The 22471-nt window shown below is 37.6% G+C and overlaps 1 protein-coding gene across 2 annotated transcripts in view; it reads right to left on the reverse strand.

The window, feature by feature from the left end:
* Positions 1 to 22471, reverse strand: part of MND1 (meiotic nuclear divisions 1) — a 45432-nt gene that overhangs the window by 16272 nt on the left and 6689 nt on the right. For both annotated transcript variants that reach the window (XM_067551871.1, XM_067551870.1), the window contains exons 4-6: positions 20826 to 20974; positions 3333 to 3407; positions 1355 to 1469 (exon numbers count right to left, since the gene is read on the reverse strand). In XM_067551871.1, the coding sequence (XP_067407972.1) occupies positions 1355 to 1469; positions 3333 to 3407; positions 20826 to 20974 (339 nt within the window). The remainder of the gene's footprint in view (positions 1 to 1354; positions 1470 to 3332; positions 3408 to 20825; positions 20975 to 22471) is intronic.

Here is a 22471-nt window from a genome sequence, read left to right on the forward strand (position 1 = left end):
CAAGGGGGAAAGTACCTCTCTTGTTCCAGGGCTATTTCTTTGTCCTATAAAATTCCATTCAATTTTGACTGAGACACATTTCCCCGCTATCACTTGCAGAATTCTGGTCACTTATGTTCAAGAAAGAAAAATGAATTCAAAGTGGAACAGGTATAGAAACGGCTACTAGGATGATCAGGGAACGGGAGGGTCTTTCTTACAAGAGAAAACTAGAAAAGATTGACTTGTTTAACAGCAAAACAAAGGCTGAAGGAGGATATGATTGTTCTTGATAAATACAACAGGAGATTAAACACTAGGGAGACAGAAGTGCTATATAAACTAAAGGACAATGTTAGTAAAAGAGCAAATTGGAATAAAATTAGCCATGCTTACGCATCTCTAACCCCGCTGCATGTGTATAAAACATGGCCAGAAGCTCCCTGCAGCTGGAAAGGTTCTGTCAGCAGGGAAGCAACGGGACACTACAGACGTGGGAGGAACAGTTTGGGTGTGGGGAGAGCCACGTGTCTTTATTTGCCTAAGCAGTGCTTCACCATCTAGACTGCTATTTATATCCATGCTAAGGGAAGGCGTGCAATGTATGTACTCTACATGCTACTACAAGAAGTGTGCAATATAGACATACCTTAAGTGGACTTCAGTGACTAATTCTGTACTCTGCATTGAGTATGTTGTTATGAGACTCCCAACCAAAATTGGGCCCCAGTGTGCCAGGTAATGTACAAACACATACTAAATCTCTTCTGAGAAGAGCTAATAATCTAAAGCGACAAGTATTAAGATTTCAGTTCTACAGATGGGGAAGTGAGGTACAGAGATATTAAGTTATTAGCCTAAAGACAAACAGAAGGCCTGCAGGGGAGTCAGGAAATGAACCCAGGTCTCCCGAGTCCCAGTCCAGTGCCCTAACCACAAGACCTTCTTTCCTCTCAATTGTTGAAAAAGCAATCTCATGCCATGATCACGAGGGAATGGTGGAAGGTTGCTCTTATTTTCATTCATCCTAGTATTGTGTACACCTTGGAAGTTAGTTTATATTCTGTATAAACCAATAGACTTGATATTAATCCTAAACCACCAAAAAGTGTTTATTTTTATTATTTTGTTTGTTTGTTCACAGCTCAGCTGTTGGCTTCACAGGATGAGTGATTAAAAATTATATAATATTACATCAAGATAAAATAAATTACCATAAAACCTGTGTTTTCTTATTTACAGCTTTTAAATTGAAAACTAGCTCTTCCTTGGCTTATCTTTCCATACCAAACCTCTAAATTATAGAAGTTCAGTTAATTAAACCTATCTTTTTCTGGAAGTTAAATACATTAAAGCCACATAATATACAACTTACGGATTTCTTCAACAACATCTGGATCACATTCTTTGTATGTGTCTATTTCTGCCTTTAGCTGCTCTTTTTTCTGCCGGAGAGCAGCAAGTTCCTTTATTAGGGTGGCACGTTCTGCCTGGGTTCAGAGCATTTTGGGAGAAACGAATAGTTGAGAAAATTAAATAGGCAGTGATAATAATAATACTACACACTTATGCAAAATACAAATGTCATTTTACTCTCCAAAAAAATCAGATACAAGTCTGGGTGTTCTATTTCCTAGCATTATAAGGTGGGCAAACCAAGCCTGCACTTTATGCATATTCAAAACTCCCTGTGTCAAAGGGGGTCTTCAGTGCATAATAAATGCAAGATCAAGGCAAAGTGGGTGGACACATCAAAATTATTCTAAGTAACCAAACTGTTATTTGTTCCTAGTTAACCTCATGGGTAAATAAGAATTGGGACCACATTCAGACCCTCACCATACTATAAATACATATTATGATAGTTCATAATCAATACATACATAATTAGTGATTCTTTCTTTAGCATACCTGACTGCTTTCACTGTGCTTACTATACTGTAAAATGCACTATTATATGTAATCTTGTTAAAATTTAGCAACTAAAAATACGCTAGCGCATATGTACCAACAGTGAAATAGTCAGTTTCTAGTTTAGATTAAACTTGTGAAGTAGAAATATAAACATAGTGAATCAATGAAATCCAATATTCTGTAAATTGAACTTGAACTTCATTAAGATAGTTGAGAACAGTGTAAATGAGAAAGATAATACTTGCTTAACAAAGTTAAAAAAACCCACAATATTAGAAGAGCCATACTCTTCCAGGCTAAACACTTTAGTGTGTGTGGATATAGCATCTCTTTGAGAAACAGTTTCTTTCTTACTACAATAATCAATTACTTTTCAGAGTACTGCATGAATAATAAGATTAAAAAACAGTCTATTTTAAAGAGAAGAGAATTTACATGAGAAGTAGACCACTTAGTGAGAGCAAGCACGAGTGACAAAAATCTATTACAAAGTCACACACATGTATTGTATGTTGTACAAAAATTGTATTATGTTATTTGAGAACTAGTATGCGATCATGTAATTCAAGATTGCATCATAATGCATTGATCCTTAACTTTCACATTTTCCGATACCTAGATACTTTATTGTGCAATATGAATGTTCTCTTGATGTAGTTTTTTTTAAATGGAATTATTGTTTCCATAACAAAAACCTTACCTTTGTTTCACATTACTTTAGAGTTGCAGCAATCTCCAAAGTACAAAAACTAATTTAAATATTTCAGATATAGAATGTCCCTCCAAAGAATAATGTATCATCTACTTCAAATATACTACTGACCAATAAGAATCTACATTTACCTGCCCCAATGCTCAATTTAGCTAGGATACTCTATGAAACACATTTCCACCTAAAACATGTCACTTCATGGCCATGTTAAGTTTCATTTGACAGTGTTCCCACAACAGTACCAACATAGAAAGGATCTTAATTAAATTTAGCCACTCTGTACAAGAATTTATAAATTCAGATTAAAAGCAAGATAGAAAAATTTAAACAACCATCTAAGTTCACAGATAGCGAGGTTCATTTGGCCATTCAGCAACCTCTGGGCATTTCAGCCCATATCTATGATTATTTTAGTTTTGTGGGGTTTTTTTTCCAATCTGACTCATGTTTATGAAGAGTAGCTTTCAAACAATCACAAATTTCCCACTCTGTGAAACACCCACCTGGTACTCACCACAGATCAAAGTCAGCTGTGCATCGGCAATGAAGGTGGTGGTGGGACGCATCTAGCAAGCCTGGTATTTTTTCCCTCCCTCATCCTCTCCTCCAATATTTAGCCATTCTATTAAGATTTTTCAATTATTTTATATAAAACTAATGTAAACATCCACAGATTGTACATCTTCACAGCGAGTTTCTTCAACTGAAAAAACGAACAAAAACTTACAGTATCTTGGCGTCCAATTTTTGATTTCTCGATGCTTTGCTGTAACCTCTCTTTCTTCTGGCTACTTTCAGCCAACTAAGGAAGGAAAAACAGAATCCAATCATTTTATTGGCTATTTTAAGGTTTGATTTTATAAACATATTCATACTTCAGGGCTGAATCTAGCCCCTAAAAGAGTGGATGTCAAGACCAGGTGTCATAATTGAGGAGTTCCCCACCCCGCCCCACATGGCACATGAGTTTCCTACCTCATTCCACAACCAGTAATGGTCCAAAATCTTGCTTCATATCAAAGCCAAAAAGCCAACCTTGGCTTAAGAGGCTCCGTGATACTGAAACCTAACGCTACAGTTACCTCGCCCACAGCTGCACCCGTAGTCCATGTGAGCAATGACTAGTGTGTGCATATTGTAACAGATCCATCTGCTTTGTTTCTGACCCTTCCCAAAGGTAAGCGCTGGGCACTGCCCCAACCACCTGGTTTATAATAAGCCCATAGAGTGCAAAGCTGTGGTCCCCCAAATCCTGTTCCCCTGTTCTGCTAATCTGCACTGATAATGCTACAGCTGGAGCAGTGGCATGAGTGTGTAGGAAACTGCACAAACTACCCACTTATTATTTATATAGCATCCACTTCTAGACATTACTTCCTATTTCTGGACAAGATTTACTGATATACTGAGTGAATATACACACACCTTTTTGGAGTGGAAGATTTTTTCCTCTTGAAAACTGATCAAGTGATACAGAAGTTACACTAACAATTAAAGCACATGCATTTTGGGTGATTTAAGCCCAACTATTTCCTCACTGCTGTCAGTGAAAAGAACCACAAACCTCAGTGACGACTCAGAAGAAAATTATTTTCAATGCTTATGGATTAAGGTCCTAATAAAGAAAGCACACTTGTTGGGGTCTGCTACAGACCACCAAAAATCACACTAGGGAACAGGATGACCAGCTTCATAAGTACCTATCTATACCTTGTAGGAAAAAAAGCTGCATGATCATGTAGGGACTTCAGTCTGAGTCACATATGCTGGAGGTCTCATGCTGCCAGTACTAAAACATTCTCAGACTTTCTAGATATTATAGATGACAATTTTCTAACTTAAGAAGTGTTGACTCTCATTCTATTCTATATGAGACTTTGAATTAAAATGTGGTGATAGCTTAGATACAAGTGATCATGACAATCAAATATGTTAAGCGCAAATAGTATAAAATCCAAATGAGTTATCACACACACCCCTGAAGATGATCTCCGTGTGGCTCAAAAGCTTGACTTTCTCACTAACAGAAGTTGGTACCTCACCCACTTGTCTCTCTGATATCCTGGGACCGAAACAGCTACACTGCACACACACGTGCATGCACACACTCTGCTATAATATGACCAATTTCACAAAGCTGAAAACAATTATGAGTCAAATCAGCTGGGAGAAATTTAAACAGAAAAATGTGAATGATAATTGGGAACTGTTTAAGAACATTTTACTAAGTGCCCTAAAAAGCCATAATTGAGAAAGGAGACCACACTAGTTTAATAAACAAAACAACACACAACCTGGCTTAGAAGAGTGGTAAAAGCAACAAGAAAAAATATATAACAAATAGAAGAAAGGGGATGTGCATAATAATGAATATAAATCAGAAGCTAAGAAATGGTAGGAATTTGATAAGGGAAGCAAAAGGATTCAGGGCAAAATCTGTGGCCACCGGCATTAAAGACAATATGGTGGAGATTTTTTAATTAAAATCTGGCTGATTGACAGTTTTAAAAATGTAATTGTAAGTGAGGAATTCATTATCAGAGAGCGTGTTTCTAGTGGGATCCCTGAGGGATCAATTCTCAGCCTTATGCTACTTAATATTTTTACCAATGACCTGGAAAAAAATGAAATCATAATTAATATTTGCAGAAGACAAAGTTGGAGGAGATGCAAATAAATCAAGAGATCAGGTCCCTGATACAAAGCGATCTGTATCGGTTGGTAAGTTTAGTGCAAATGAACACAGTTTCAATAAAGCCAAATATAAAGTCATACATCTAGGAACAAAGAATGTAGGCCATACTTAGAGGATAGGATAGGGCACTCTATCCTGGAAGCAGAGATTCTGAAAGAGACTTTGGGGTCAGAGTGGATAATCAGCTGAACATGAGCTCCCAGTGTAACACTGTGGCCAAAAAGGCTAATGAGATTCTTGGATTCATAAACAGGGCAGTAGTGAATAGGAGCAGGGAGGTTATTTTACCTCTGTATTTGGCACTGGTGCAACTGCTGCCAGAATAATGTGTCTGGTTCTGGTGTCCACAAGTCAAGAAGAACATTGATAAATTGGAGAGGGCTCAGAGAAGAGCCATGAGAATGATCAAGGCGCTTCATCTGTTCAGTTTAACCCATAGACGGTTATGGGGTGACGACCTGAACATAGTTGATAAGTATCTACATGGGTAACAAATATTTGATATTGGGCTCCTAACTCTATGTACAACATCTTTTGTCTGCAAGACCCAATGGTTGTAAATGGAAGCTAAAGAAATTCAGATAAAAAAAGATGTACATTTTTACCAGGGAGGATAATGAACCACTGGAACAATTTATCAAGGGTCACCAAGTGATTCCCCATCTTTGGCAATTTAATCAAGACTGGTTTTGTTTTTTTTTTTTTCTTTAAGATATGCTCTAGTTTAACTAGGAATTATTTTAAGAAAGTTTGATAGCCTTGGTTACCCAGGAGTTCAGCCCAGATGATCAGAGTGGTCCCTCCGCCTTAGAATCTATGAATGTGGACAGTCAGCACGCTCAGGGTATGTCTACCCTGCAAAAAAAGATGTATTCTTAATTCAGGCTAGATAATTTAGATTAAAAATAGCAGCAGAGATACAGCAACTCAGCTTTTAACTCCGGTCAGCAACTTGAGGTAAAGCCTAGGGTTGAACCCAAACTGATGACCTGAGTTGCCATGTCACCACTGCTATTTAAGTTAGCTAACCCAAGTTAGTACAGATCTTTTTTTTGGGGGGGTGGGGAAAGGAGAAGAGGAGGAAGGAACATAGAAATGTCCTCAGTACTATGCTTGGCCACTGGGCTAGCCCTTCAGGCATCTCAACAATTAAATTATTAGGTTGATAAAGGGATGTTAATTCCTGCCTTGCAGGGGAGGTGTAGGAGTGACTAACTATATCATGTTTGTTCAGCACTTTGGAAGAAGTACCATTGTCGGCCTTCAAATTCAGTTTGAAGTAAAAGGATAAAAAAATATATATATGGGCAATGAAGATACAGTAATACCGTAGAACCTCAGAGTTATGAACAACCTCCTCGGGAATGGAGGTTGTTCATAACTCTGAAATGTTATAACTGAACAAAACATTATGGTTGTTCTTTCAAAAGTTTATAACTGAACACTGACTTAATACAACTTTGAAACTTCAGTATGCAGAAGAAAAATGCTGCTTTCCCTTTATTTTTTCAGTAGTTTACATTTAACAGTATTGGACTGTATTTGCCTTTTTCTTTTTTTGTCTCTACTGTTGCCTGATTGCATCCTTCCAGTTCCAAATGAGGTGTGTGGTTGACTGGTCAGTTCGTAACTCTGGTGTTTGTAACTCTGAGGTTCTACTGTATATCATATAAATGTCATTGCTAGGATTCCATTGAGTCAATTCATTGATATATGCTTTGAAGAAGCATGTTGATACATTTCCCCTGCACAAAAGCAGTGGTTTTTCCACAGTTCCACACCCCCTGTTCTTCCTTGTGATGCAGTCGGTCAAAGACTGAAACCTTCCTGAAATCTGTCCGAATACAGGCATGATCTAAAAGTGCTGATCTCTTTTATTTTCAGAGCAACAGTGAAATTTTTTCTTGGCTATCTTCGTTCTAGATCCCACTTTAACCACCAATATCCCTCCAACCATGTAATTTGCCTTTCTATCCTCACATCAAAACATCTACAAATCTGCCATAAGTCATGCAAACATAGACCCCAGTATGTTTACTGGACAGGAATCAAACCAAAGGTCTCATATGCCAACCACCAAGAGCATTTTCAGCTGTTACATTGGTATCATTTTGGTCTTTAAAAGAAATATTATCATAGTTGGTTTTCTTTCAGTAAAGAAGCCTAACCAAAGATGATAAGATGACATACTACCACAGCAAGCAGGGATAGTGCACATGATAGTTAAAGTTCCAACAACCAATCCAACACCCTTTTTTCAGTTGCTCATAATTTAGTCAAATTATTTCCTTCTGAGCTGAAATTCTCTATGCTTTGTCTCAGCCCAGAGGTTAGTATTGGTGTGACTTTTTAGTATGAACAAAAAGCAGATCAACTGTTTTCAGTTATGTATATATATAAAAAATAAATACATTCCTTTCTATATTATAGAAACCTTGCTCATCACTGAGGAGATTAGATAAAATGACTGATAGAAGGTATGGAAAAGAGTAATTCTACACATTTATTACACTATATTTTGTTCTGATCAGAAATTATATGCAAGAGTAACAAATCAGCTGAAGCTAGAAAGCAGTCTAACAAAATACAGATATACAGATATAGAGTGGAATCTAGTGCTGCTCATCTAAGAAAACATTAAAAATAGACCCATTAAGTTAATCTTCATTAAACTTCATTAATGATCTGGAGGATGGGGTGGATTGCACACTCAGCAAATTTGCAGATGACACTAAGCTGGGGGGAGTGGTAGATACACTGAAGGACAGGGATAGGATACAGAATGACCTAGACAAATTGGAGGATTGGGCCAAAAGAAATCTGATGAGGTTCAACAAGGACAAGTGCAGAGTCCTGCACTTAGGACACAATAATCCCATGCTACAGACTGGGGACCGACTAGCTAGGCAGCAGTTCTGCAGAAAAGGACCTGGGGGTTCAGTGGACAAGAAGCTGGATATGAGTCAGCAGTGTGCCCTTGTTGCCAAAGCTAACGGCATATTGGGCTGCATTACTAGGAGCACTGCTAGCAGATGAAAGGAAGTGATTATTTTCTTCTATTCAGGACTGGTGAGGCCACATTTGGAAGACTGTGTCCCATTTTGGGTCCCCCACTACAGGAAGGATGTGGACAAACTGGAGAAATTCCAGTGGAGGGCAACAAAAATGAGTACAGGACTGGAGCACATGAGTTATGAGGAGAAGCTGAGGGAATTGGGTTTGTTTAGTCTGCAAAAGAGAAGAGTGAGGGGGAATTTGATACAGGCCTTCAACTACCTAAAGCGGGTTCCAGGGAGGATGGAGCTAGGCTGTTCTCAGTGGTAGCAGATGACAGAACAAGGAGCAATGGTCTCAAGTTTCAGTGGGGGAAGTCTAGATTGGATAGGAGGAAAATCTTTTTCACTAGGAGGGTGGTGATGCACTGGAATGGGTTACCTATGGAAGTGATGGAATCTCCATCTTTAGAGGTTTTTAATGCCCCGCTTGATAAAGCCCTGACTGGAATGATTTAGTTGGGGTTAGTCCTGCTTTGAGCAGGGGGTTGGACTACATGACCTCCTGAGGTCCTATTCAACCCTAATACAATTAAGTTAAAAATTATTATCCTTGCACTAAAACAAAGCGCGTACAATACTACAAAAACCAACACTCTCCAACTATTACTAACTAAAGTGTAAGTTCATTTATAAAGTAGATCAGTCTGTAAGCCAAGTCAATATACTGAATTGGTTTCTGCTGTACTACACAGTTACATTTAGCTGCATACTCAAAGGTCCAATGATAGAATTATTTCTCTTATACATGTATAGTTCCAGTCACACACTTGCTGGGTAAAGCAGGGTACAGCGACTTAAGATATAAATTCATTAGCTAATTATGTTCCCAGGAAACTCACAACAGGAGCAGCGTATCTGTGATAAACTGTACCAGATAGCAGTTTTGCTCTGCTTGCCAGGCATCATCATCATTCACAAAGTGCCACTGATGTTAACATTGTTCAATAACTGAACTGAACCCAAGTAGGAACAGGTCATGCGATGACACACTGGGTACAGAAAAACCACAGTTTCATGGAAGGACAGACAAAGAATGGGACACTTATATACCACAATGTCCAAAAAAATAGGTTTTAGAAAAAGGTTTTGAAATTGAAAAGGAAGGGAGAAATTAATTGGGCAATAGTTCCAATCTGGGTTGGGGGGGGAGGTGGGGGGGGAATCTATCCAACTTTAGAAAAAATGTCATACTAAAGTTTTCTTACACTGCTCATAGTAGAAGAGTGATACACAAAACAATTTCCCCTGAATCATAACTAAGGCTTTGGAGACCAGGGTGGCTGAACTGAAGGAGCTAAGGGAGACAGAAAGATACGTAGATGAGACTTTTCGAGACACCGTAGAATGGTCCCACCCCCGGTATGACAGCCTCTGTACTGATGAGGAGGATGAAAGTCTCAGGGATGCAGATATAAAGCTTCTTGATACCTTAAATGACTGCTTCTTAGAGCAGCTAGTCGTGGAATCCATAAGAGGAAAGGCAATTCCTGATTTAGTCCTAAGTGGAGCACAGAATCTGGTCCAAAAGGTGAATATAGCTGAACCACTTCGTAATAATGACCATAACATAACAACATTTAATATCCGAGGAGGAGGGAAGGGGGAAGGACACTAAAGCAGACCTCCACAGTAGCATTTAATTTCAGAAAGGGGAACTACACAAAAATGAGGAAGTTAGTTAAACAGAAATTAAAAGGTCAGTGCCAAAAGTGAAAATCCCTGTAAGACGCATGGAAACTTTTAAAAGACACATAATAGAGGTTCAATTTAAATGTATACCCCAAATTAAAAAAACACAGTAAGAGGACCAAAAAAAGTGCCATCACAGCTAAACAACAAAGTAAAAGAAACAGAGGCAAAAAGAAATCCTTTAAAAAGTGAAAGTTAAATCCTACTGAGGAAAATAGAAAGGATTATAAACTCTGGCAAGAACAGTGTAAACATATAATTAGGGAGGACAACAAAGAATGTGAAGAACAGCTAGCCAAAGACACAAAAAGTAATAGAAAATTGTTTTATATTACATCAGAAGCAGGAAGCTTGCTAAACAACTAGTGGGGCAACTGGACAATTGAGATGCTAAAGGAATACTACTCAAGGAAGATATATTGCAGAGAAACTAAATGAATTCTTTGCATTGGTTTTCACAGCTGAGGATATGAGGGAGATTCCCAAACCTGAGCCATTCTTTTTTTAGGTGAAAAATCTGAGGAACTGTCCCAGTAATTAAACAGTAATTAGTCACCAAGTGGTATCCACCCAAAAGTTCTGAAGGAACACAAATGTGAAATTGCACAACTAACAACTGTGGTATATAACCTACTATCATTTAAATCAGCTGCCGCACCAGATGAATAGAGAATAACTAATGCGACACCAATTTTTAAAAAAGGCTCCAGAAGGCAATCATTCAATCCCAGGCCGGTAAGCCTAACTTCAGTATCAGGCAAATTGCTTGAAAGTATAGTAAAGAACAGAATTATCAGACACAGATGAATATGATTTGTTGGGGAAGAGTCAAGATGGTGTTTGTAAAGGGAAATCATACCTCACCAATCTACTAGAATTCTTGGGGGAGGAGGGTGGTCAACAAGAGTGTGGACAAGGGTTATCCAATGGATATAGTGTACTTAGATTTTCAGAAAGCTTTTGACTAGGTCCCTCACCAAAGGCTCTTAAGCAAAGTAAGCAATCATGGGATAAGAGGGAAGGTCCTCTCCTGGATCAGTAACTGGTTAAAAGATAGGAAACAAACAAAGGGTAGGAATAAAAGGTCAGTTTTCAGAATGGTGAGAGATCAATAGTGTTGTCCTGCAGGAGGCTGTGCTGGGACCAGTACTATTCAACATATTCAGAAATGATCTGGAAAAAGGAGTAAACAATGAGTGACAACATTTGCAGAGAATACAAAACTACTTAAGATAGTGAAGTCCAAAGCAGATTGCAAAGAGTTACAAAGGGATCTCTCAAAACTGGTTGACTGGGCAACAAAATGGCAGATGAAATTCAATGCTGTTAAATGCAAATTAATGCATAATCCCAACTATACATATAAAATGATAGAGTCTAAATTAGCTGTTACCACTTAAGGAAGAGATCTTGGAGTCATTGTGGATAGTTCTCTGAAAACATCCACTCGATATGCAGCGACATAATGAATGAATGAAGAAATATTCATATTAACAGGAATTCCTGAAGAGAGGAAGATATTTTGTAGAGAACTGTGACTGGAAAAATGCATTGATTCCTTTTACAAAACATATGATGGAGAATTGTCAAGACTTTAAAAACGGATGCCTAAAAGTTAAGACCCTAAGACTATAAGTGGCCCGAATTTCAATAGCACTGAGCAACCAAGAACTCCTACTGAAGTCAACATAACCGGTACTACTGAAACTCAGGCCCCTTATTTAGCGACCTAAATATGATTTAGGAGCCTAACATTAAGTATCTGTTTTAGAAATTTTTCACCTACCTCTCCTTGCCACAGATAAAAACAACCCTCACACTATTAATTGAATTCTAATAATATTAAAAACTGCTTTCTTTCAAGTATCATTTTAATCTGGGATTAATTCTGCCAACACTTAAATCGTTAATGCTTCTTGAGAGAAAATGTTTTAATTTGTATTTATTTTGTGTTCTTTATCTGTCATGTCAGTTGTAAACTCTACAGTTGGAAAATAGAAAATAAATCCAGACCAAGGGTTTTTTTTAATTAGACAAAAAATGTATTTGACAAAAGAGAATCATGTGCAACTGTTCAGTCTAAGTGGAAGAATTAAGTTTCTCTGACTGCTTTCATAGTTGGTGTAATTGGCAAGACTGAAGGGACAGATGGCTGTCTACTCAGATATCAAGTATGCCAAATCAACTTGAACAAAAATGAAAACAAGCAGAAATGCCCCAATTCCTTATCCTCACTTCACAACTGCAAGCAATATTACAGTAAGAGCTGAAACAGCAATCAAAAAGCCATCACACATGCCTGACAAACCAGTGCAAGTTTTAAACATGTGCAATACCTCAGAAATTTTTGTCACTGTTTTTCTTAGTGCACAATTTAGAATTTGCTAGACTGGGAATGAAGAGAACAAGTGGGGATTAATAGTTACCAGGCCTGTGGACTGCAGAAAGAATGCTGAAGAACATTGCCCTTAAAAAAACCCAAATGTCTTCTTTTGACAACTTTTACTAAAGGGTTTTTCAATGATTGCTATTGCTAACAAGCTAGGACACATGCTGTCTAAAGGTTTCAAAAACAAAACAGACTGTCTGTGTTACTCAAAGGGACTATCTGATATAATTATACCCTGCATCCAATTACTGGATAAAGAGAGCACAAAAATAATTCAAGTCATTATTCTGGAGGCTGAATGCATAATAAATCCAAGGTCTACATTTATGTATTATAAGCATAACAGAAATCCCAGAGTGGAACACACACAGAGACTAAATCTGAGCAATTTGACAGCAGTTTTTCATATCTGCATTTGTTACTCTATTTTATGTTGATATCATAAATTAGAAGTAATGTTCAGACAATCAAGTAACTTCTAAAGTCACCTCTAATTTTAAGGACAGCATGAGGAAGACTTATTTTCTTAAAATAAGTACCTTTGCTTCAAGCTAAAGTTTTTTAAGTTTACTTTCATTGAAGTTGGAGGATGCCTTATTCACACATCAGACAAGTGAATGGCCTTAAATTCTCTTATGTGAATTTTTCATGTGCCACTCATTCCAAAGAAGGGATCTCTGTCCAGTGAGCTTTCAAATAAAATATTTTATAAATACAAATAAAATACTTCCAAATAAAATAAAATTCCAAATAAAGTACCATTATATTTGTTAGAATACCAGGAGTTCCTTACTAAGGCCCAGTTTTTGCCATCCTTAGTTGAATAACCTTACTCCACTGATTATTAAAATCTGCTTATTCAGTTACTAGGTCAGTGGGACTACTCATGAAGTAATGTACTATTTAATGCAAGTTGCAGAGTCTGGTCCTAAATAAGTTTCCCCACAATCTGTTCGCATTGAAGTCAAAGGAACTTTTGCATCAACTTCAGTGTGAGTAGATGAGGACCATGTTTGAGCCAATAATTCACAAGCGGTGTTAAGCTCTTCAAGAGAGGTTTAAAAAAAAAAAAGGTCATTATGTTAAAAATTCTGAATTCAGTTTCACACCCTCTTTCTCCAAAAGGCTAATTTTTTCTTCAAAAGATCATTATGGGACATATGACACATAAGGTAATGCAGATCTTTTTTAATTCTCTCTTTTTTTTTAATCTAGCCCATAATCCAATCCCTTTATAATCCCCGTAAAACCATTTTAAAGAAAAAGTAACTATGAAATAACACCAATTCTATTTTACATCAACTGGTGGAGAATGGGAGAGAGAGAATCCATACTTCAGGACATATCATCAGTTCTGGTTACATATTAACAGCTACTAAAAGTGAAAACATGAAACTTCATTCATTAAAACAGAATTAGTAGTTTGTTTAATTCTAAAAAAAAAAAAATCGCAAGAGTACCACATTATCAGGTCTGCCCATGAAGGCAATAACAAAGTGTTCTATGCAAAGTGTCAAAGCATGTCATTAGATATCATTACAGAAGTCTGCAGTGATAAATTACATGATTAAAGGATGGTTCTCTACGTTATTCTGCAATTTACTGAATTCAGAGCCATTTCAAGCACTCAGATTTTAAAATACAAGATGCAAAAAGGTAACAAAAATTGGAAGACCATAGTTTACTTTAAACAAAAGCAGTCTCAGCATCTTGCAGGAAACAGATCCAGAACAGTGAATTATATAGGACTTCATAAACCATACTAAATGGGGATCTAATGCCAACATAATATACCATCAAGTATATTCACAGACTTAGTATCACAACAGGACAGCTAATTGTTACAGTATATGTAGTGCCATTACAAACCGAAAAATGTGTCTAGTCTGCTCACACTGAAGTTCAGGCAAAAATTTTAATCCATTTAACGTATGCCATGTTAATTTTGTATCATTCTTGTCATGCGGTATCAATTTAAATGCCTTACAGAAGTCTAAATACATCAACACTATTACCTTTATCAGCCAAATTTATAATCTCATCAAAAATACCAAATTAGTTTAAGAAGATCTATTTTCCATAAACCTTTGCCGATTGGTATTAATTATATTAGTGTCCTTTAATTCTTTATTAACTGAGTCCCATATCAGCTATTCCACTATTTTGCTTTGGATCAATGTCAAGATGAGAAGTCTGTATTTATTTAGGTCATTCCATTTAAATACTGGTACATTAGCTTTCTTCCAGTTTTCTGGAACTTCTTTGATGTTCCAAGACTTAGTGAAAACCAACAACAATCTAGAGAACTCCCTGGTCAACTCTTTCAAAACTCTTGCATGCAAGTTATCTGGACCTGCTTCTGGGAAAAGTTTGGAAAAGAATAAAACCCTTTTGTCTATTCCCATCAAAGAAATAGTTTAGAAAAAAGTTGTTCACCTTTGCCATCATGTTTCTCTTGGCAGAAAAATAGAGGTTCATTTGGTGCTTCTTATTCCATGGGCTATTGGAAATAAGATTGGTTGCAGAAATCATGTGATTAAAGAGTTTTGCCAACTTTACTATTCACACTTCTTCTTGTGGTTCTGAAGAGGGAAGATGGGTTAGAAAGCAGTTGTAAAATCCTGACCTTACTGAAGACAATTGGAGCTTTGTCATGGACTTCAAGGGGGGCCAGGATTCCACCTTGAGTGTTCAGCAGAAAACCAAGAGCAAGATGGAAACTAAAAGCAAAAGCCCCCAAATAATATTGATATCCACAATGAAAAGGGAATTTAAAACAAAAGTTAATGCCATGTCCCTGACTGCACAACACGATTACTGCCTAGCACGTATTCACTCGGTTCATGAAGAACTAAGAAAAAGGGAAGGGAAAATGTCTAAGAGACCAAATTCATTATAATTCTTTTTTTAAAAAAAAAGTTTCTTCTAACAAAATATCTAAATAAAAATAAAACAGGGATTTAATCCTGAACTATTGGAGAAACAAGTAAGTTTCAGAAGAGGCCAAAATAAAAGTAGTGCAGGAGCATTTTCTCCTCTCTGTGAGCTTTCTAGTCATTTATTGCTATAGCACTGAATTTGGAAATGCTTGGGAAGTGGAATTTTTAAATCTTGCCTACCACTAGCATTTTTTGGAAAGTCTCACACTGTGGCACTGGTTGCACACTGTTGAAGGTCCAGTGATAGCAAACTTAAGAGCACAAGTACAGAACTCCAGCATTTTTAATACTGTGTCCCACTGTTGCTGCCTAGTACATAACGTTTGAGAATGCAAAGGAGCGAGTTTTCCTGAAAAAACCCAACGTGCACACACAGCCATAATAAGAGCTGAACTATAACACTAAAATATCCAAGAATAAAGTGTCTTATTTTCTTGGTTCTGAATAGGGGCTAGACTACACTTAAAGCTTACAGTGGCACAGCTGTATTGGTATACAGCGCTTGTGTAGCCCTGTTATATTGATGGGAGAAAGCTTCCCCCCTAAATGTAGCGCTGTCCACACAAGTGCTTATGCAGGCAAAACTTATGTCACTCAGGTGGGTGTTTTTTCACACCCCCAAGCAACAAAAGTTTTGCTGGCATAAGTGCTAGTGTAGACAAGGCCTAAGATAGAAAGGTGCGTTCTTAGATCGTCCTAATTAACACATTCTAAAGCTGAAGAAAGATTTAGGCCAGGTCTACTTGACAGATCTTTATTGCTATAACTATGTCGCTCAGGGGTGAACATCTCCTGTTGACATAGCCACTGCCTCTTGGGGAGGCTGATTAACTACACTGATGGAAGAAGCTCTCCCATCGATTTAGGAGTGTTTTCACTGAAGCACTGCAGTTGTAGTGCTGCATGTAAAGACAAGCCCTTAGGCTCGCCGCTTGTAAAGTAAGTAGTTAAATCCTGCAAGTCTTCAGAGTTAACATTTCACTGAAGTTACAGCAGGTGAAAGAGTTCATCCCTCTCACACAACTATTTATTCAGGATCTCTGCAAACAAAGGTCTTGTCCACACTAGGAAAACTGGGATACAAAAGTCAACCACTGACACAGCTCTTAAGAGTCCTATCTTCACTACAGCTACATTTGTTGCTACCAGCAAAGGAGAAATACAAGTCCCAAATACAACTTTCATAACACTGATGCAGCCACAGACTGCATAGTATCAGTTAAATTCAGTACACAAGAAAGGTTCATCCTCTACCAAACCGCTGGATTTTTTCCTCCATAATGAAAGCCTACATTTTGCAGATTCTGAAACTGATGAGGGGAAGGGGTACTAAGTATACCATACAAATGGATCTGAACAAGACAGACAAAAGGGAAACATATCACACTGCACATTGAAGGCTGTATGACTATAATCAGAACAGTGTCGTACTGAAGAAGTGGTGTTATAACTTAATTATTTGCTGCTTTACATGTTATGACAGGATATTGTGAGAGACTTGCTGACTGGATTTGGAAAGCATTAAGAAAGTGTTTGCAAGTGCTCATGTAAGGAAGAATACAAACACTTGGATGTAACTAATTGTTTCAAGTCTGTAATCACAGACAGAACATTTAATCATCTAGTAAAAATAAGTGTTCAGAGAGCTACTATTGCTGAAATGCAACTTTTCTGCTAAAAGGTCTACTTACAGACTAGTGAGGATCCGGAAGGAAACAAGCAAGTCCACTTGTTTTTTCTTCCTGAAGTACTATAAAATTCCCATCACCTTCAGTAATGCAGGCTAATAGGTCCAAGAAACCTAAATAATGTCTTAGGCCTGGCCTATACAGTTTTTGGACCATTATAATTACATCACTTAGGGGTGTGATTTTTTCCCCCAAAGTAGTTACACCAGTACAACCCTTATTGTGAATGCAGTTATACTGACACAGAGGGGTTCATACTAGTGTAGTTTATTCCCCTTCCCATTCGAGAATAGCTATACTGATATAAAGCATCCTTATACTACTATAACTGCCTATGCACTAGGTTGGCTACATCACTTTAACTACACCAGTAGAGTATAACTAGTGTATGTTGACAAGGTCTTAAATATTCAGTGCAATTTTAATGCAGACACTGCAGGACATTCCAAGAAAAATATTCATTAATACGAGAGACTGACAGACACTCTCCTGAGAATTTTCTCTAAGTTTATGATAAGATATGCCGGTGGACAAAATGACTACAGCATATCAATTTCATTGTTCAGCTAGCTGACTAGGTGTTCTTTTTAATAAATTATTCTCCAATCAGACTTGAAATGAAGTGTCCAGAAACAACGAGGCAGTTGTAACAGTGTGTTTGGGTGAACAAAGCTGGAGTTTTCACACACATTCATTTGGTTGCTCAGCTGCTTATTTATATTATTGCAGGTTCTTTAACTGGCCAATTTGTAGATCTCCCAAGCAGCCTTGTCTCAATCTTATTTGGACACTCTAATGCGGTGATGAATTTTACTAATTTCGCTAGGAAAGTATTTTCAAAATAGGTCAGAGCAGGAGAGTTAAACTGATCTCATTTTTCAAACAACTAAAAACCTCGTTAAAATGTCAAACAGGAACCAGCATAGTGGTACTGCCATGTGGCAAAAATGGATTTAATTTCCATTTCCTCCAGACTCTCAAGCTGAGACCATGCCCAGAAATGATGCAAGATCGTACTGCTGAAGTATACTGCTGAAGTCATAGGAAGTAGTTCATGTTATAATTTGCACTCACATAATGCTTTTCATTTGACAATCTCAGATATCATTAAAAGGTGTTGTGAGGCTTTATGAACATTAATGAGGCTTCATACGTGTGAGGGAGCTGTTGTTTAGATCCATTTTAACAACTGGTGATCTGAGGCACAAAGAGGGTAAGTGACTTGCCTTTCAAGTCAGTGGCGGAACCAGGAACAGAAGCGAGAGCTATAGTTCTGACTCAGTAGCCATGCAGTATCATAGTCATGCTGGCATCTGTCCTCCAACTCATCCAAGGCCACCTGTCTATATGACTGCCAATACCTCTGGAGCACCCTGTTCTTATTAGTGATGATCAGGATTGCAAAGCTCAGCCGTGCACTTCCTCTATGCTGGCTTCCAGCACTTTGAAATTGTGCTGGCTCATGAAAACCAGAGGAATTATGGAATAGCAGGAAAGGAATCATGGAAGCTTGTGAATTTGAGCCAAATTTCAGTAGATTCCAAGAGGTGTCCTACAACGCATCAAGAGAAAAATCCCAGAATACATAAAGATCAGCAGCGGAACACTGGACTTGCGGACGCCTACCCAGAATGTGGTGGGCCTATTTTTTTTTTTTTTTTTTTTAAAAAGCAGCAGTGTGTAGATGCTAGGATTCACAAGGGAAATAGCTTATAACAGTTTAGATAAAGCGGGGGGATGCTTTCTTTCAGTTTAGTCATGCTTATATAACAGGGGTGGCCAAATTTACTGACCCTCCCCACCCGCAGGGCAGAATTCTTTAGCCCCACTATCCTGCCCCAGGGCAGAAGCGCCGAGCTCCCCACCCAGTCTGGTAGGTGGAGAATGGGAGGGCAAGGGGCTCCACAAGCCGCACTTTAACTTTAAAAGAGCTGCATGTGGCTCACAAGCCACCGTTTGGCCATCCCTGTTATATAATTATTATGAAGCAAACTGTACTGAATAAACTCACGGACACAAGGCCTCAGCTCATTCCACCTTTGGTTAAATAAATAATAGCACTGGGTAAGCTCTGAAGCATACCTGTAATTCCCCCTGGAAAGAAAAATTACAAGGAACTAACAGCAGTTCATGAGGTAAAGTTAGGGTGAAATTAAGAATTCTAAGAATTCCCCCCACTCAGAAGGGATGGGGGGGCGGAGATAGCGTTTTAAGTATTGGAGATAAAACGCAAAGATCTGTAGATTAACACTGAAGACAAACTGCTCAGCCACAAGGAGCATCCCTTAGTGGTGAGTTATTATGGTAGCAAAAGATGATGAGAACTTTGAAACAGAAACACCATCTTTATAATGAGAAGTCAATTTCAAAACTAAATCTTTGAATTCTTTTTAAAAAATGCAAAACCCCCAAAATGATGTAACATAATGAAAATGTTTCATCAAAAGCATTCAGGCCCCTTTTTCTTAGTTACGCTCTGAACACCAAAGGTAGGGAAGTCTCACAAAAGAGCAGCAAAATTTAATTAAGCCTTGTGCAACTGACACAGTCAAGATTTTATTTGGATATTCTCCAGCAAAGAAAATTAGGACAATTCCATTATCTACAGATATTGTTGCACAAAGAATCCCTGAACTGACAAGAAATATTTGCGAGGAACTAATTACAATGTGGACTACTCCACAGATGTGCCATCTACTCTACAACTAATTGCATTTATTCGGTATAGATCTTAAGACTGTTTATGAAGACAAATGTGGAAATCACTTTTCATTTCATGCTACGGGTAAAGCACATTTTTTAAACTTAATTTGGGTCTCGAAAAGATAACTTAAATGGCAACACTGATGTATTGATGGTGCAAGAGCCATGACAGAGAAGTAAGTTTGTAAATATTTCCCACAGGTCAGGAATAAGAACTTTGTTTTCATAACCCATTCACTGAAAAAGCAGTTAATTGTGCCAAATCAGGGAAGGAACAGATGAAAGAGCTGTCATGCAATCAGACCATGAAGTTGTTTATAAAAAGCTGCCTTCTGAGTTTTGGTTATTTTTATACTCTGAATAATCAAAACTGATGAGTAGAAGTCTGTCCAATGAACAACAATTCAAACAAGCAAGCAGAATTATTGGGTTTATTTAAAAACAAACAGAAATAATACTGAAAATCTAGAACAACACTGGATCAAAAGAGTGATGCTCTCTTCTGGAGCTTTGTGATCAATTTCATCGACTCCTATAACAGGAGTGCAGAGCTGGTTTCAAAGTGTAACGGAGGACTCAAGCTACTAGTCATAAATAGATGCCCAAGTTAAGGGAGCACTCTGTTGAAATGCCCATTTTAGTCATCAGAACAGGCAGACACTTTAGATCCTCATCCTACCACTACACACAGTGGAGAGTACAAAGGAAAATGCATGCCGCCCAATAATTTAAAGATAAGTCCTCAGATAAAAAATATTTTTGGATCAAAACCAAATGGGCCACAAACACAATTTTTTTCTGCATCAATGGAAAAAAAAAATCTCAATCACAGGCAACATTTTTGAAAGTATCTGTGGTTCTGGTGGCGTGATCGTGGCTTACAAAGAGGCACTTCTCATAAAACAATAAAATACCAGAAAAAGAACTCGATTAGCTGGGTGCCAATGGACCTGCTGGCAGCATTTCCTGTAACAAACTGAGACAGATATAGCAAGGGCTGTAGGGAAATAGAACACTTATGCCATTCAGACAAACAAGTGTTTTTCTCAACACAGATGTACCTGAGTCTCCAGTGCTTCCAATTTATGCTTCCTGGCATGAAGAGCTTTACTTGGAAAAGCCCAAAAATAATTGGAAGTTCCAATCCTATCGGTGTCCACCATACCGTCATCAACTAAACTTTGCAGGATCTCCTTTACCGACATTGCAGCTAACAAAGAAAAAAAAATAGTCAATTTTTCTTCTATGTACATGTTATGTCATTTTACTTTTTTTTTAAAATGTGACTGAGTTGTAAATATGACTATATAACAGACATTAATGTACTGTACCTGTTCTCATTTTCACTGCAGATTGCTTAGAACTACAGCAACATAAATATAGCACCTAATCTACAAACATGGTTCTGAATAGTTTACTCCTTTGTGGTATGCTATCTGAAGACACCAAAAATAAATGTCTGATGTTACAGCCACTCCATGCAGAGACTCCCTTTGAAGTCAATGGCTTCATACATAGGATCATGCATAGGTTACCTTACAACATGAAGATAATTTGTTACCTGATATTTTCCATTCTGGGTCCTGACTTCTTCCCTAATCTGGACCAGTTTGGAATGTAGCAAGCAAAAAGGAAAAATTATCAAAGCAAGTGAGATAAGTAATCCCCTTCCCTAAAGTAATAACTACTACTCTATAAAAGGAAAACCTTCCCACAAAAGGACACTTGTGTTTAAGATTGCAGGTCAGGCCTGTAGAGCTTAGTAAAGGTGATGGAGGACCAAATAGCAGTCTCAGTTACGTCTGCAGTGGCTGATGCTCTTTTGGTCTCTGAAGTTGCCAAGGATCCAGTTAAATGGACCATAATCCCATCTAGGATAGGTTTATCTGTAGCAAAATATGCCTCCATAAGGCTGCTTGCATGATGATATTGGTTTAAAATTCTCTAGAGCCTTAGATTATTTTAAGATTCAAAAACATTTTTGAACAACTCATACATTTGTGAGAAGAAAGAAAAGCAAAGAGGTGGGAGACTGCAGGGCAAAGCTTGATTAAATGATGCAGTGATCTGCAGGGATCTGTGAAAAGGAGTAGCATGAGACTACATAATTAAAGATTATCCCAATATATACAGGCAAGAGGACAGATTAGAAGTTGTCTGGGTAACCTTAATTCTAGCATTTCTTAACGTTTAATTTCTTAATTTTGCATGTAATTATTTTCACTCTTGGTGAAGCTTTAATCAATAGTAGAGGCACTGGAGCTCTCTGCTTGTAGACTCAAGATGACAACATTGCATTAGTTTTTATTTAGTTCATATATGGAAGGTTATCCTCATAATTAGAAGGGCCAGAAACATTTTAAATGTGAATTAATTGAATTAATGTTTATTCTTGAAAAGTTGATAGCATATGCTGCACACTTGAATGGGAAGTTTTCCCTGTCATCACAGGCAACTGGATTTTCTTCAAGCACTGTAAATATAAAACTATTAAGCTAACAAGTAATCTTCAGTGGACTTGAAACTGTACCATTAATAAGCTTCTAAATGATTCTATTAGCAAAGTATTCAGTTACAGGTGTACGATAAGGGTTTGCAAGAGAAAGTGTCTACAGTAATTTTTTTTAAAAATGAATTTAACATTCTATGAATACAAATTAACTTTCTTTGCTTAATATTTAATATTGTTTTGCATGCCTTAAAATAG

The sequence above is a fragment of the Emydura macquarii genome, unplaced genomic scaffold (genome assembly GCF_026122565.2).
Source record: "Emydura macquarii macquarii isolate MOO-44397 ecotype Brisbane River unplaced genomic scaffold, CSIRO-AGI_Emac_v2 contig_1363, whole genome shotgun sequence".
Taxonomy (NCBI): domain Eukaryota; kingdom Metazoa; phylum Chordata; order Testudines; family Chelidae; genus Emydura; species Emydura macquarii.